General features: G+C 46.9%; 1 protein-coding gene across 2 annotated transcripts in view; it reads left to right on the top strand.

Moving 5' to 3' along the window:
* SCARB2 (scavenger receptor class B member 2) overlaps positions 1-16,551 on the top strand; it is a 54,812-nt gene that overhangs the window by 10,759 nt on the left and 27,502 nt on the right. For both annotated transcript variants that reach the window (XM_054728156.1, XM_054728157.1), the window contains exon 2: positions 9,043-9,200. In XM_054728156.1, coding sequence (XP_054584131.1) covers positions 9,043-9,200 — 158 coding nt within the window. The remainder of the gene's footprint in view (positions 1-9,042; positions 9,201-16,551) is intronic.

The raw sequence follows: 16,551 nt of genomic DNA on the forward strand, positions 1-16,551 counted from the left end.
TTTCCTTGTCTGCAAAATGGGACCTTGCAGGCTCTGAGCTTAGGGCTTTATGACGCTCTAGCCAGCACCTGCCTCCTGGAGACTCGCAGTAAGCAGTGGATGGCCACGGTAGGAATGACACTTGCCCTTCTCTGAGCTAAACCGCAGGTGAAAGAGAAAAATAAAGAAGCAACTGTTTTAGAAATGGTGGCAGCTGTATTTACGTATGAGCTTCCCTCTGTTCTCCTACACACACACACACACACACATGCACACCCCATGGTCTCCTGTAAGATTTACAGAGGGTTCCTTGACTAATGTCTGGAAGGTGGTGTGAGACGTGTGTGGGCATTGACTCATCTAGAGTGGCCAGAGAAAGGACTGGGATGGGGGTGGAGACAGACAGCGAGGGCAAGCCTGGGTTGGAAGGACATCTGCTATCAGTGTGACTCTGGCAAACTGCCAAGGTTCCGTTTTCGTTAGTTTTTCATTTGCTTTTTTTAAGTTAAGGACTCAAGTCTACTTAAGGTTTGTTTCTATCCCAAAACTTCCTGAATCAACTTGGAGGAACAGGTTCAAGTCAGACGGTTGTAAAACAGGCAGTTTTGCCTTGGCCGGCCTGGCTCAGTGGTTAGAGGGTTGGCCTGCACACGGAAAAGTCGAGGGTTTGATTCAGGTCAAGGGCAGGTACCTGGGTTGCAGGTTCAATCTCCTGCCACGAATCGATATGCCTCTTTCACATTGATGTTTCTCTCGTCCTCTCTCTCTCTCTCCCTCTCTCCCTCTCTCTCTATCTGCCCTCCCGTCCACTCTCTCTCTGGAAATCAATGGAAAACAAAAAACAAACACAAAAAGCCCAGCCAGTTTTACCCTCCCTTCTGGAAAGGATTTTGCCCTCCTCCTTCCTGGAAACTCTTCCATTTGTCTTTGGACTTCTGGTTGCCTAAGAGCTGGAGACAAACCAGGCAAAGTGAACTCGGGCAGTTAACTGTTCATTCCCTTACTGGCTCTTCCAGGGTTATAATTCGGAGGTGATTTTATTTCACTAATAAATGAGATGGCGAGTCCTTTCTCACTCTAGAGCTCTCCACACACTGCGATGCTTGTCAGGAAAAGCTAGCGAGGAATCCAGAATGCAAAATCCATCCTCCCGACAATAACGAGAAAAGAAATCCTGTGAAGCGCTCAGTGGGGGGTGGGGCTCTCGCAGCTTTTGTGGGAGAGCTGACCACAGCTGCGGAGGCCTGAGCCTCGCCTTTGTTTTGCAGGAACAGAGGGAAAGCCTAGAAGCTGGTTCTCTTTGTATCCACTCCTTTCCCTTAGGGACTATTGATAACATTTTCTGGAATCTGAGTTTCTGTCCTAGATTTTCACTTTAAAAGAAAAAAAAAAAGTCATAATGGAACAATTATTTTTTTCCGTCATAAAAAATTCAAACAATGCGGAGAAACTTAAGAGAGATAATGAAAGACTTCTCATAATCTTATTCCACGGAGCTAAGTGCTATTATAGTATGGAAGCTTAGAGATTTAAGGGTAACTAAAAGACTGAAATTCTTAAATTGTCTACATTTCACACCCCTGTTTTCATGCCTGTGTTTTTAAATATATATATATACATATTGATTTTTAGAGAGAAAGGAGAGAGAGACAAAACATCAATGATGAGAGAGAATCATTGATTGGCTACCTCCTGCACACCCCCTACTGGGGATCGAGCCCACAACCCCAGCATGTGCCCTGACCTGCAATCCAACTGTGACCTCCTGGTTCATAGGTCAAATGCTCAACCCAGCCACGCTGACCAGGCTCATATTTGTATTTTATCTGCCAATCTTGTCCACACATACACATATTTTACATTGTCTGCTTTTCCCACTTAACATAGATCATAAGCATGTTTCTTATTTCTTTGTAGTGTTTATAATTTTAATGGTTGCTTTCTACTCCAACCTGTGAATTATCATGATTTGCTAAGTCATTCTTTTCCTGTTCAACATTTTGGTTATTTCTAATTTTATGCTAAATCCTTGTTGTTTCCTGAATTATATGTAGGGCTGGAAGAGAGGATCATGACTAAAGACTTGGTTTGTTTTTCTCTTTTATTGTTTAACATTTGCTGGGTTGTCTCCATTTGAGCAAACTAATGAGAGTGACAAGATTCCTTTTTTCGTTCAAACCAAGCCCTAGAACCCTGCCACCCCCAACTTGACGATGGCAGTCATCGAAATCACAGTCCCTATTTATGGAGCCCTTTGCCAGTGGCCGGAGATAAGCACCTGAGACCTCTCTAGTCAAGCCTCTGGTCCACTGTGCCGGAGTAGCCTTCTAAGTCACCTCCTGCGGTGTCAGTTCAAGTTGCACAGTAGATAGGGGTGTCCAAGAAAAACAAACCCGACTTGGGCAAGGAGAGACTGTTTGACAGGATTACTGCAAAGGAGAAAGGACATTGCAATAGGAAGGGGAGATTACAACAGGGAGATCCTCGGGCTGTTTGATCTGCGGGAGCCTCAAGGGCTTTTCTTTTGTAGGGAGGAGTAAACAGGTCTGGGAAGGAGAGAAACTTAACCAAAGTTTGGCTAACTAGCATCCCCCCCATCCCCCCAGCTTTATTGAAGTATGGTTGACAAATAAAAATTGTGTATGTTTAAGATGTACACCATGAAGTTTGATACGCATATACGTTGTGAAATGATTATCACAGTCAAGCTATTTAACACCTCCATCACCTCACAGAGCATCTGAGTGTTGTGTTGTGACATTCTCTGAGCAACTTTCAAGTATACAGTACATTATTGTTAACTAGTCACCATGCTGTACATTGACAAATATTTTGTTCCCATTGATTGGTGGGGACAAGCAGTTCAGCTGATGAATTATGAAGCGAAGAATGGGAGTCTGGCCCGGCCAGCATGGCTCAGTGGTTGAGCATCGACCTATGAACCAGGAGGTCATGGTTCCATTTCTAGTCAGGACACATGCCCAGATTGTGGGCTTGGTCCCCAGGGGGGCATGTGCAAGAGGCAGCCAGTCAATGATTCTCTCTCATCATGGATGTTTCTATCTCTCTCTCCCTCTCCCTTCCTCTCTGAAATCAATAAAAAAAATATTTTACAAAAGAATGGGAGTCTGGAGGTGTCTGTCCTTGTCTTAGATAAAAAAGGGGGACATCTGTGAATCTGATCTAAGGCTATGGGGAGGGGTATTTCGAACACAGAGGGCCTTCTGAGCCACTGCTCTTCTCTAGGTGCGTGTGGCTCAGTGACATTCACCTTTGCCAGGAGCACAGGTTTGCAGCGAGTCCTGGGGAGGGAGGCTGGCTCCACCCCTACTAGCAAACTTCAGGCATTCTCCTAAACCCCGTGGTCGGCAAACTGCGGCTCGCGAGTCACATGCGGCTCTTTGGCCCCTTGAGTGTGGCTCTTCCACAAAATAATACGAATGAAGAGAGGTCTCATTTTGAAGAAGTGGCGTTAGAAGTTTAAGTTTAAAAAATTTGGCTCTCAAAAAAAATTTCAATCGTTGTACTGTTGATATTTGGCTCTGTTGACTAATGAGTTTGCCCACCACTATCCTAACCTTTCTGAGCTTTGGTCTAAAGCAGTGGTTCTCAACCTTTCTAATGCCGCGACCCTTTAATACAGTTCCTCATGTTGTGGTGACCCCCCAACCATAAAATTATTTTCGTTGCTACTTCATAACTGTAATTTTGCTACTGTTAATGAATCATAATGTAAATATCTGTGTTTTACCATGGTCTTAGGCTCTACAGCAACCCACAGGTTGAGAACCGCTAGCAGGGTCGCCTAAGACCATCGGAAAACACAGATATTTACATTAAGATTCATTAACAGTAGCAAAATTACAGTTATGAAGTAGCAACGAAAATAATTTTATGGTTGGGGGTCACCACAACATGAGGAACTGTATTAAAGGGTCGCGGCATTAGAGAGGTTGAGAACCACTGGTCTAAAGAGTAAAACTGGGGACATGATTTTCACCTTGTAGAACATTAGGGGGATTGGATGAGATAAAGTGACAACACAGAGCCTGGCTCTTGGTAATATTCTGCAGCTCAAAAACCTTCCATGGCCCCCTATTGTATACCAGACAAAGTCTAGGCTCCTGTGACCTCAGCCTCCTTCTCTGAATGAATCTCCCTACTCCCTAGAAAACCCACACTCCGTCACACCTAATACTGTCCCATCTCTCTATCTTTTATGGTCTCATTCTTCGCAGCCACTGTCTTTCTGACTAAGCAGAGGGCTCCAGGAAAGACAGATGGACATGGAGCAGGCAGGGAGGAAGGGCTCACTCTGTCCAACCAGACAGGACAGTTGAATCAACCCTGGTTGTCCCTCAGGCACCCACCCCTGTGACCTCCTTCTACTTGCCAAATGTTTATTCATTCTTCCTGGTCACGTTAAGCACCACCATTTTTCATCTCGGTTCATAGAATCCACTGTGTGAACACTAGCGAGACCACACACCCCTTGGCCATTTATCACGTGCTACTTCATGTTGATGATCTTGCATGTGTGTCTCAATATTCCCGTAAATAGAGGGTGAGCTCCTGGAACACAGAAACCATATCGATGTTGCTGGGTATCCCCTACAAGGCCTCGCACACACACAGTGTTTTCATGATGTACATGCTTAGTTCTGTACTTGGCAAGAAAACCATGGGGATCGCACTGCTTTAAACAGCTGTTAAGTGAAAAGGGTCACAGAGGGACACAGATTTTTCTTTCCACCCACAAAAGGAACGGGCTGCACTCAGCTCTTGAGGGTGCTGGATTACTGATAAGATGCACAGATAGGTGTTAGATCTACATGTTTCAGGGCTTCTAATGAAGCTATTGCTTTCTCCTTGCCTGAGTGTGACTAGGATGGTCAGCGAACAGCCACTTCCTCTGGGCACTGTAAAGGTTCCTGTCCAACAGCCATTACAGGGCCTGGCCCCGTGCCTTTGACCAGCTGTGGTTTCCTGCTGCTCTTCTCTTAATGTCTCATCTCAAGTTCTTCTCTCCCAGCACCTTTAAGCAAAGTCGATGGAAGCTGGTGTGTTCGGGGTCTAGTGCTATATTCTGTTGATTGAACAGATATTTCTTCAGGAACTGCATTGTTCTAGACACTGTGGGGAGGATCAAAGAAAAATCACAGCTATTTCTAGGTCATTACCTTCTGATTTGCAAAGCCAACAGTTAACCTAATATATAACCATATTGAGTACCTATACGCTCCTTTTCACTTTTGATTGCTAATATCACCTGCTTCATGTTGATTACTATTAACTTATGTTTTTAGATTTTGTTTTTGTTTGACCACTTTTTTTTTTTAATATTCACCCAAGGATATGTTTTTATTGATTCTTAGAGAGAGGGAAAGAGAGAGCGAGAAACATTGATCAGTTGTCTCCTGTGTACACCCCAAGCGGGGATCAAACCGCAACCTAGGTGTGTGCCCTGAATGGGAATTGAACCCCCAACGTTTTGGTATAGGAACAACCCTCCAACCAACCTACCTGCCCAGGGCTGTTTGACCCCTTTTTTTCTAAGAAATTCCTATACATGTAATATATTACCGGGTTGAAAGGATTCATCCAGTTGAAGGGATTCATTAAGGAGGAAAAATTATTGCCCTACCCTTTTCTGAACATTTATGGGCAAGAAATAGAGGTCCTTATTTTAATGAAATCAAACAACTTTTAAAATATCTATGGGTCTTCAAACTCCTCTAGGAGACAAATCATTATTTACATGTTATTTTTCTCATCGTTCACATGTTTGTTTTAGGAAGGTGAAATGCATGTTACTGAGCTGTTTCTAGGTCCTCCATGTATATGTAATGGTGGAGAAAGTCTACCGTGTAACTTGTATAACTACAGTGCGTGACATGTTTATACCATTTTATTAAAATGGCATGAGGTAGGTAGGAGAGTGGAGAAGAGCAGCACTGCATCCCCAACCCAGCTCTGATACTAAGTCAGTCCCTCTCCCTCCGCCCAGGGCCTCTGAATGGCATCCCAGCAGCCTGGGGGCTTCCCCCGTTCTAGTCCCTCACTCTCCACCTGACTCGCTCCCTCACGCCTCCTCTTGTTTAGGAAAAAAGATGAGAGGCCACGAAGCCCTTTTTAAAAACTGCCTCACATGACTGATTAGGCTCCTGGGTGACCGGGGCAGGGAGAGATCCAGGAGTTGCGGGGACAGCGATGGACAGGGAGGGCCTCTCCAAGGAGAGAGTCCGAGCTGGATTCCGAGGTTGGCGGGGAGGGGGTTCACGGTTTGTCTTGAAAGTTTTCTGTCTCATCCATCTGAGCTCAAATCAGGAAATCAGTTCTGAGCGTAAAGGCCAAGAATATTTTAATAATACGCTGTTTGGATAGAAATCTGATGAGCAGACGTTCTGAACGGATGCCAAACCACCAGCCATCCCCAGCTCTCTGACCGGCCAGAACCCCTCCCAGCCCTGCAGATGCCCAGCTTTGCTTTGACAGGCTTAGGTTTTCTCCGTCCATTGATTCCAGAGCCCCTTTGTTTTTCCCTGCAGAGATTCTTGGGATATTTTCTATTTAATAATAAAGCCGTGTTATTATTACTCCTTGCAGCCTTGTTTCCATTAAATTGCAGGCCTGGCCCGCTAACATGTGACATCCTGTTGTGTGCTGTCTCAGCACATTTTAGCCGGTGGTTTCTAACACGCTTTGAAGCCAGTCCCTTTGTTTGCTGTCGCTCAAGTCCTCGCTGCCGGACGAATGGCAGGTGGCATCAGGGAAGCTTCCCTTGGAAGCCACTGTTTCACCAGGGGCCTTGCATCGTCTGTACTGGTAGATCCCGCTTTCCTTTTTTTGATTTTCTCTTTAAACTTTTTTTCTCAATGTTAATTCTTTTATTCAGTATAAAAGTTCGGAAAATGCAAAATCGCATCAAGGAGAAAATAGCAGTGACCTAGAGTGGATGGCACTGAGTTGATCACTGCTCACATTTTGGTTTGTTTGCTTGCAGTCTATGCTATTACCTTTCTTGTGCGTGTCAGTAATTTTTACCGTGAAGAGGTGGTTTTCCTGCATTCACAGGTTGAGGACGGTTAGGACTACTAGCTCATAGGCGTCTGTCTGTTCCCCTCGGGCGTGGTAATGGTCAGGCTTCTGGTGCAATGCTGGAGAACAGCCCTCCAACTCCGGGGCTTATAGCAGAGACATTTATTCCAAACTCTGGTGTGCAGGATGGCTGCCAGGGGAGCCTGCCTGGCTCCGCTGAACGAGGCTGGAGTTCAGGCTTCATGCCTGGTGCACACATCACCCTTTTAGGGCCTTGGCTGGGGGATCAGCTGCTACCTGGGGCATGCTCTTCGTGCCGTGCCCCTTAAGACCTTGGCTTAAAAGCGAGGCATTGCCCTCTCACCCTCGTTCTGTTGATCAAATCAAGTCACCTGGCCAAGCCTGAAGTCAGGAAGGTGGAAAGAATACTCCTCTCTTGCGGGGAGGAGGGCATGGTGAATAAGTTTGGGTCTGCTAGGGCGGCCATAAAAAATACCACAGACTGGGAGCTTGAACAGCAGGAGTTCATTGTGTCATAATTCTGGATGCTAGTCGTCTAGGGTCAAGGTGTCAGTGAGGTTGATTTCTTCTGGGGCCTCTCTGTCTTTGGCTTGTAGGCAGCTGTCATCTTCCTTTGTGTTTATTTGTCCTAATATCCTCTCATTCTAATGGGACATTGGTCATATTGGATTATAGTCCTGACCTCATTTAACCGTACATTTCTCTTTTAAAAACTCTACTTCCAAATATAGTCTCATTCTGAGGTTAGGACTTTAATATATAAATTTTGGGGGGATACAGTTCAGCTTATAACACGTGGTAAGAGAGGAAAATGAAGGAAGGATTGTAGAAAAAAAAAAAAATACCCCAGCCACTTAACCTTAAGAGCTCAGCTTCCTCTTCTTTAAAACGGGGTAAGCATCTCTGTGTTATGGGTTTGTTGGGGATTGAAAGACCCTGGTGGTGCCCACCCTGTGTGGCTCAGTGGTTGAGGGTCAACCCAAGAGGTCACCTGTTTGATTCCTGGTCAGGGCACATGGCCGTAGTGTGGGCTCAATCCCCAGTAGCGGGTGTGCAGGAGGCAGCCGATCGATGTTTCTCTCTCGTCAGTGTTTCTATCTCTCTCTCTCCCTCTCCCTTCCTCTCTCTATAAAATCAATAAAAATATATTTTAAAGACCCTGGTGGTGATGTCGGGATGCGTGTGGTTCTCCCTCAAATGGAAGGACCACAGTTAGCCTTCTTGGGTCTGTCTCCCTGTTCTTGTCTTTCGTGGGGAGAGTGGGGGTACACGGGGCTTCTCAGAATGGCCTGCCTTCCACAGCGGCTGCAGGATCAGGGGAATCTTTGTAACCCAGCCAATAGGACCTTTTGGGTACTTTCTTTAATAAAGTTTTTAAGCTAATGTTAATTAATTAAAGAGAAATTGCTTGTCTGTCCACTTCAGTTTTGTTTTATGCCCATTTCATATTGTTGCGTGTGTTGTAATTCATACTTTTTCATCCCATGTCCAATGTGTAAAATTGGTTATCTTGTAAATATCTTTTATGACTAATCTATAATAATAAAAGCGTAATATGCTCATTAGACCAGACAGCCGAGCGACCTTCCAGACGGATGAAGCCTGGGCTGTGAGGGCCGAGACAAGCCACTGCAGCTGTGAGGGCCGAGCCCCTTGCACGAATTTCGTGCATCAGGCCTCTAGTTCAATTATAAATAAACTGTTGTGGTTGTTGAAAATAAAACTATGGCCTTAGTAACACACCAATGAGCCACGGCTCCAGCATCCTTTCCCACAAATGTTTTTGAAGACCTTTTATGCTTTCACAGGGCTCTGAGCTTCGTATTGGCAAGCTCAGAGCCCTGTTAAAGGGACTGGCCCTGCTCTCAGGGGACTGCAGTTGAATGCCTGTGGAAAAAAATAAGCAAGCCAGGAGGTCAGCGTCGGGGGGTCCCTCGCTCTGCCTCTGTGTTCAAAGCCAGCGGCCTTGCACTTTGTAAATGTCCCTTTGGGTTTCTCTCCTAGACTATCGTGCTGAGGAATGGTTCCGAGACCTTTGACTCCTGGAAGCAGCCGCCTCTGCCTGTGTACAGCCAGTTCTATTTCTTCAATGTCACCAATCCAGAGGAGATCCTCAGAGGGGAGATCCCTCGGTTGGAAGAAGTGGGGCCGTACACCTACAGGTGAGTCCTGGCCGCCTCCCTGCTGGGCTGGCAACACGGAGCACCCCCACCAGGGCCCAGCCCTCGGCTTTCCCCGCAGCGACCGCTGGGTGCTGCGAGAGCGCCGGCTTTGACCCCATCTGTGTGAGACGCCTGGAGCCGTCCCAGCCGGCTGTGTTTAAATGCAGCTGCTGCTTCCTGGGTTGGCAGCAGAGGTTGTTGAGCAGTGCTACTCCTCACCCCCACGCTTTAAGGTCACCCTGTGATTTTCTTTGGTGACTCCTAGAGCCTTCCCCTATTTCCCTCCCCCGCTCATAGACCAGTTCCTGAAATGTGCTGTTCTGCAGAAAAGCCTACTAGTCTCTCACTCGCCCCTTTCCCCACCCTCCTGGGTCCGGGAGACAACAGTGGCAGTGTGGGTTAGAGTCTCTGGGGATTAGGAGAATTGCTTTAATAGTGGTTTTTTTGTTGGTTTGAATATATTTTTTATTGATTTCAGAGAGGAAGGGAGAGGCAGAGAGAGATAGGAACATCAGTGATGAGAGAGAATCATTGATCGTCTGCCTCCTGCATGCCCCACAATGGGGATCGAGCTCACAACCCGGGCGTGGGCCCTGACTGGGAATCAAATCGTGATCTCCTGGTTCATGGGTCTACACTCAACCACTGAACCACACCGGCCGGGCTTTCATTGTTTTGTTTGTTTTTTCCCCCAAAAGTCAGTAGAGGGAGGCCTTAGGTCAGAGCATTTTTCCTACTGCAGTATTCCTCCTCCCACAAGACAGTAGCCCTTCCCTCTTTCCTGTAAAGTTCCTCCTTAACAAGTTTTAAAACAAAACAGTAGAGGGAAGTAGACGGCAAGATCTTCTTCTGCAAAATGGTAAAAATTCCTCACAATTCTGTCGTAACCGATTGCACAATCAATGGTTGTGACTGATTCACTTAGTCTGAATGAGTCAGTCGGATTCTCAAGTGCCGGAATTCACAGATGACAATCTCTGAATTGCCTGTTTGGGATCCGGCCTCTGCCACTTACTAGCTCTCTGTGCCGGGGTTTCCTTATCTATAAAGTGGAGATAAAACTAGGGCCTCCACCACAGGGTAGTTAGGGATCCATGGGGTAATGAGTCAGTATTTACAAACTGCTTAGACTAGTGCCAGCCCATAATCGGTGTTTGCTATTATTGTTGTCTTAGTCTGTGTATATCCATGTACAGAATTGTAAAGTTGAGCTCTGTTGTTATATAAAACAATTTTTTAAAATAGGTCTTTATTTCTTTTTTGAAATCCTCACCTGAGGATATGTTTTTATTGATTTTTGAGAGAGAGAGAAAGAGAGAGAGAGAGAGAGAGAGGAAGGAAGGAAGGAAGGAAGGAAGGAAGGAAGGAAGGAAGAAAAGAAAAGGAAGGAAAGGAAAAGAAAAGAAAAGGAAAAGAAAAGAAAAGAAAAGAAAAGAAAAGAAAAGAAAAGAAAAGAAAAGAAAAGAAAGAAAGAGAGAGAGAGACGTGGATCTGTTGCCTCCAGCACACACCCTGGCCAGGGATCAAACCTGCAACCTAGGTATGTGCCCTGACCAGAATCAAACCCACAACCTTTTGGTGCACGGGAGGATGCTCCAACCAACTGAGCCACCCAGCCAGGGAACAGATCTTTATTTTAAAAAGCATTTTTTAATGGGTTTTTTATGCCTACAGAAACTGTGTACAGCAGGCATCCTCAAACTACGGCCCGCGGGCCACATGCGGGTGTTTTTGCCGTTTTGTTTTTTTACTTCAAAATAAGATATGTGCAGTGTGCATAGGAATTTGTTCATAGTTTTTTTTAAACTATAGTCCAGCCCTCCAACGGTCTGAGGGACAGTGAACTGACCCCCTGTTTAAAAAGTTTGAGGACCCCTGGGTACAGGTTTGAGCAGGTCTGTCCCGCTCAGGAACAATAGAAGTTGAACTAGGATCTGAGTGTCCTGTTGGTTTGTTTTGCAATTTTAACCATTTTTATTGTGATAAAAAAAAACATGATATAAAATGTACCATCTTAACCATTCTCCGGTGTGCAGTTCAGTAGTGGTAGTTATATTCACATTGCTGTGGAACAGAGCTCCAGAACTTCTTCATCTTGCAGACCTGAAATTCTATACCATTAAATCACTCCCCTTTCCCATGCCCCGTCCACTGGGAACCACCTCATATAAGTCATATAATGTTTATCTGTTTGCGGTTTTCGTTTTTTTTAACTAAATTCCTTTGGATGAACTGAGAACTAAAGAAAAACCCTGACAGCTTTCCCTCTGGGTGTCCTGGGCCTGTTCCTGTGTCATGATCCTCATCTCCTGAGAAAGAGACGTGGGTTCTGATCATGACTCAAAGTAGCCCAGCGACTTTCTCAGAACACCTAGGCCAGTGATGGGCAACCTTTTGAGCTTGGTGTGTCAAACTTCGCCAAAAAACTGAGCATAACTCTGGTAGTGTGTCACTTCGAGGAAAAAACATTATTTCGCAAATGTTTCATCCTCAAGAGCAGCAAATGTTTCATCCTCAGCATGCGGCCGCCTCAGCAGAAATGGCTACGCGTGTCAGTGCTGACACGCGTGTCATAGGTTCGCCATCACTGACCTAGGCCATTGTGCCCACTGGCTTATGTGGATGTGGCCATGGGAACAGATCAGTCCTGGCGGTAAAACAGTGTCCGACGGCTCCCATCCACCCTCCATGTTCCCATTTTAGAGGGACTTAAACTTACTGATGAGGAAAGCCTAGGGATATATTGCAGGTTCCTAACCCAGGATCCAGGGATCTCTAGGGGGCCCATGGATAGAACTGAAGGAGGTCTGTGACTTGGGTGAGGGAAAAATTACATTTGCTTCTCACTAACTACTCACTAAAATGTAGCGTTTTCTTTGAGTGTCAATGTAGTCAATAAACTACCTGAAGATATTTGTTGCATTGCGATCAGAGCTGGCAGCCACCCCTCGCATACACTGATGACGCCGAGTGATCGGGACGGGGACCGGCAGCGGGTGTGAGGCGGCTCCAGTGCCGGTTGTAGGTGCGAGCAGGGTCGACACTGGCAGTGGGTGTGAGTGCCAGGCAGGACCGCAGTGCACGGGAGCCAAGAATTTTCAGTAACCACCAGAGGCTTGCCCCAGTGTCAGCGACCAGTGCCCCGCCTTGGTGTGGTGCCCCAGCTCACCTGCTCCACCATCCTGCCACGGCCAACACCTGCCATGTTCCGCACACACCCCCTGGTGGTCAGCGCACATCATAGCAACCGGTTGTTTGGTTGTTCCACCATTCGGTCTATTTGCATTTTAGCCTTTTATTATATAGGATATTTTAATAGTGATACTATTGAAGAGGTAGCAGGAATAGTGTTAAAACTATTTAACCGTTCCCTTCTTGGACACGTAGACCAGTTCTCATTTCATTCTTTGATTACCACATGGATTGAATGTTCTCCTCATGTTTGCCAACTGATGGTATTTCCACACTCTGAGTTCTTGTCCTTTGCCCGTGTGCCCGTTTGGATTCTGGTTGTCCGTGCCACTCTGTAAACCTTACACGCAACAACATTAACCCTTTGTTACAGTTGTGGCAACTGTTTTTCTATCCTTTGCCTTTTTTATGTTAATTTTTACATATAGTGAAATCCATTCCTGTATGAACTTTCCTATCATTTCTGAGCTTAAAAAGTCCTATTCCCTTCAAAGGTTTGATGTTCAAGTCTATTTTCTTGTAGTTCTATTTTTTTGCATTTAATTTCTTAAGGATTTAATTGTCTCCTTGCAATTTAGCAAAGGTAGGAACTTTGTTTAATCTTCCAAATTCTGACCATTAGCCCTTCAATCCTTTACTCATCTCAGAGCCAAGCTGAAGACATTCTTTTTTAATATCAAAGAGATGATAGAAACTTTAGAAATTCTATGGTTATTGTTTCCATTATTAAAATATTTTTTAAACCTGGCTCACTCTTCTCTGATACCACTTGTTTCTCAAAACAGAAACAGCGTCTTTAGGTAAGTTTCTAAAAAAAATCTTTGACCCGCTCAGAGGTAAGAAAAGTAGAAAAAGATTCCCCCCACCTTGCCCTGCACAACAGGTGATGACCAGGTACTTGTGAGTTCCAAATGGTTGTCCTGAGTGACTTGCGGGCGCTGGCCAGGTGGGTCCAGGTACCGCTGCGAGGACGGAGGACCATTTCCGTCTTCAGGAGTGAAGATGCTTCGTGCCCACACCCAACGAATGTGGGCCACACCGTCCCCGCCCCACCTGCGCTTTTTCTCAGCACCCTGCTCTGAGCTCTCGGTGTTCAGTCCCTCACGTAGCGGACCAGGCAGTGGTAACGGAAAGTTAAACCCTGTGCTGCTCAGCGCCCTCCCTGAGGCCTGCCTCCCGCCTCTGCCCTTGCTTCCTGGTCGCTCATCCACCCTGTGACTTCACGTCTCCATCCTCTCTCTGGTCAGCTCAGCCGTGCCCTGCGCTGCAGGCTACTCATCCTCCCCCAGGACCGTTTCCTCACCCTCCACTGCCCAGTGGAACCTGTGCTCTCTGCTGTGCTGCCTGCCTGGAAGCCCCTCCAGCCTCCCAACCGGGGGAAGCCTGCTCCTTCCAGAACCAGCCCCATTGTGTCCCTGCACAGCACCTTCCTCAGGACTCCCATCCCAGGGGCCCCTCCTCTCTCCTCTGGGTGTCCCTCCGGCACCTGGAGGGCGTCGGTGGAACACGGTCCCGGTGTGAGGTAGCTGTTCCAGGTGTGAGGTAGCTGGTTAGATGGAAGTCTCTGTGCTGTACCAGGTTCTTTGAGGACAGGAACCAGGTCTTAACATCTCTCCATCTCCAGAGCTTAGTGCAAGCCCTCACACAGAACGTTACTCGCTGCTTGCTTCCTAAGCTCTTAGTATGTGCCAGGTAGTGTTCTAAATGGATGGCAAGCTTACGCAAATTTAATCCTCACCACTACCCTACAAGGAAGGTACATTCTTATCTCCACTTGCCTACCAGGAGGCCCTTCCACCCTCCACAAGCCTATAAGGAAGGTACGTTATTGCCCCAGGAAACTGAGGCATGGAAGCAATGAGTAACTTCTCCTTAGTCACAGAGCTGGTAACGGGTGAAGCCAGAATGGAATGCAGAGCCTGGCAGTCAGATCTTAACCCACACTTTGCCCACTGTGCTCAGTCACTTCTGAGTGGTTCTCAGCAGAGAGCACCGGGTGAATGAAGAACTATAGTGACGAAAGATAAGGATTATATGATAGTACTAGAGGCCCAGTGCATGAATTCATGCACCAGCGGGGTCCCTCAGCCTGGCCTGAGGGATCGGGCCGAAAATGGCTCTCCGACATCCCCCGAGGGGTCCCGGATTGCAAGAGGGCGCAGGCCAGGCTGAGGGACCCCACCGGTGCACGATCAGGGCCGGGGAGGGCCTGTGCATGAATTTGTGCACCTTCTTTAACTTGTTAAAGAACTTTAAAAAAAATGATTTAAAATGAATTATCTCTAAAATCAACCAGGTCTTTTCCTGCCCGATGGAGTGTAACCCAACCTTTTCTTAGTGACTAGGGCCACCAGGGGGAATAACAAATATTAAGCTGTCGTCTGAGCCTGGAATGTCCTGGGCCTTCAACACCAGGATTTATTGGCATCTGCTCAGCACCAGGGACCATACCAGGCACTTTGAAATACGGTTTCTTAATTAATTGTCTAGGCCAGGCGTCCTCAAACTACGGCCCGCGGGCCACATGCGGGTGTTTTTGCCGTTTTGCTTTTTTTACTTCAAAATAAGATATGTGCAGTGTGCATAGGATTTGTTCATAGTTTTTTTTTTTTTAAACTATAGTCTGGCCCTCCAACGGTCTGAGGGACAGTGAACCGGCCCCCTGTTTAAAAAGTTTGAGGACCCCTGGTAGGCCAAAGTTTCGCTTTGCCTTTAAAAAAAACACACAAAAATGCTTTTGTTTCTATTTCTAGAAGCTTCTGTGGGCTTGGCAGACACTGTAAAGCCGTGATTGTTCACTTCTTGCTCTCAGTCCGCTGTCCCCTAGAAGGCCGCCCCGCTCTGGTTGACTGTGGCTGACCAGCTGGGTAACCAGACTTGCTGGTATTGTTGCCGCCGTGACGGAGTGCTTGGGTTTCCCCGGACTGTGCTCCTCGGACTACATGACTGCATGTGGTTCTGAGAGAGAGGCCCCTCGCCACCTCTCTCCTTGGTTTCCTTGGCCTCTGCAGAGCGGAGGGCCACCTCTGACCGCCAGGGCACCGTCTTCCCTTCGGTTAGCCCACTCTGCAAAAGCCGAGAGTCGGGCATGCCTGAGGGTGGCGGGAGGTCGAGGGGAAGTCATGTGGTTAGCTGTGAGTGACCTGTCACGTTCCCTTGGTGCCTGCCAAGTGAATTCAGTATTTTTGTGGTTTGGGAAACCATGGCTTTGACTTTTTAAAATGTATTGCGAAACCCAGTCAAGTGACAAGGCTTAAAGTGATTGGAGCCCCCATGCTCAGGTTCCCTTTAAAACATCAGGTTCTTACAGGGTGAGCTGTAAAGAAAACATCCTAAAAGTCCCCCCAGAGTCAGTACACATAAATAAACAGAAATGATGCAGGCTGTAGGGTTGGAATTATTCAGGCCACTAGGTTCATGACCCAGGGCTCAGGGAAAAATAAAAAAAAGGCTTTAGCAAGGTCATCCGTTTTCGTCATTCGTTAGAAAACTTGGCAGAGTTGATCCCTGGGGTTTTTTGGCCGGATGATGAATCCCAGCTCTTTGCTCCCTGGCCCGGCTTTCTTTGTGTGCAAACTGGTGTTCACCCTGGGGTTATTTTTTCTACTTCTAGTTTCTTAGTGGTCAGCTAGGCCAGTGTGGGGTCCTGGGCCCTGGTTATACGTGGGTGCGCCCTGAGAAGTCCTTCCCTCTTCCCCTTGGCTGCAGGGAGGCTCTGGGATGGGAAGGAGTGGAGAGGAATGCCTCTCTGCGGGCACCAGTCTTGGCTGAGGCAGCGATTTGCCTTTGACATTTCCTCTTCTCCTCCAGTTGCTAACCAGTCCCTTTGCATTAACTTCTCCTTAGAGTCCAGGGAAACCTGGGATCTGGTCAGGGGACCAGGATTCTACACCTTGTTCTGCCACCTCCTGGTCAATCCTGGGCTCGTTACTTCATCTGAATCTCCCATTTCTCATCTACAGAGAGACTGGGTTATGCTTTCTCTGGGAGGGGGCTTTGGTTGCAAGCGAGAGAAACTACCCCTGGCCAATTTAACTAAAAGGAGAATTTATGTGAAGGCTGTCTAAAGTGGGTTACAGTTTCCACGCTGCGGCTGGGAAGAAAGAGGCAAGGATCCAGGGCAGCTTTAAAGACCGGGATCCCTGGAGCACAAGGATCC

Source organism: Eptesicus fuscus, chromosome 2 (assembly GCF_027574615.1).
Source record: "Eptesicus fuscus isolate TK198812 chromosome 2, DD_ASM_mEF_20220401, whole genome shotgun sequence".
In the NCBI taxonomy this organism is placed as follows: domain Eukaryota; kingdom Metazoa; phylum Chordata; class Mammalia; order Chiroptera; family Vespertilionidae; genus Eptesicus; species Eptesicus fuscus.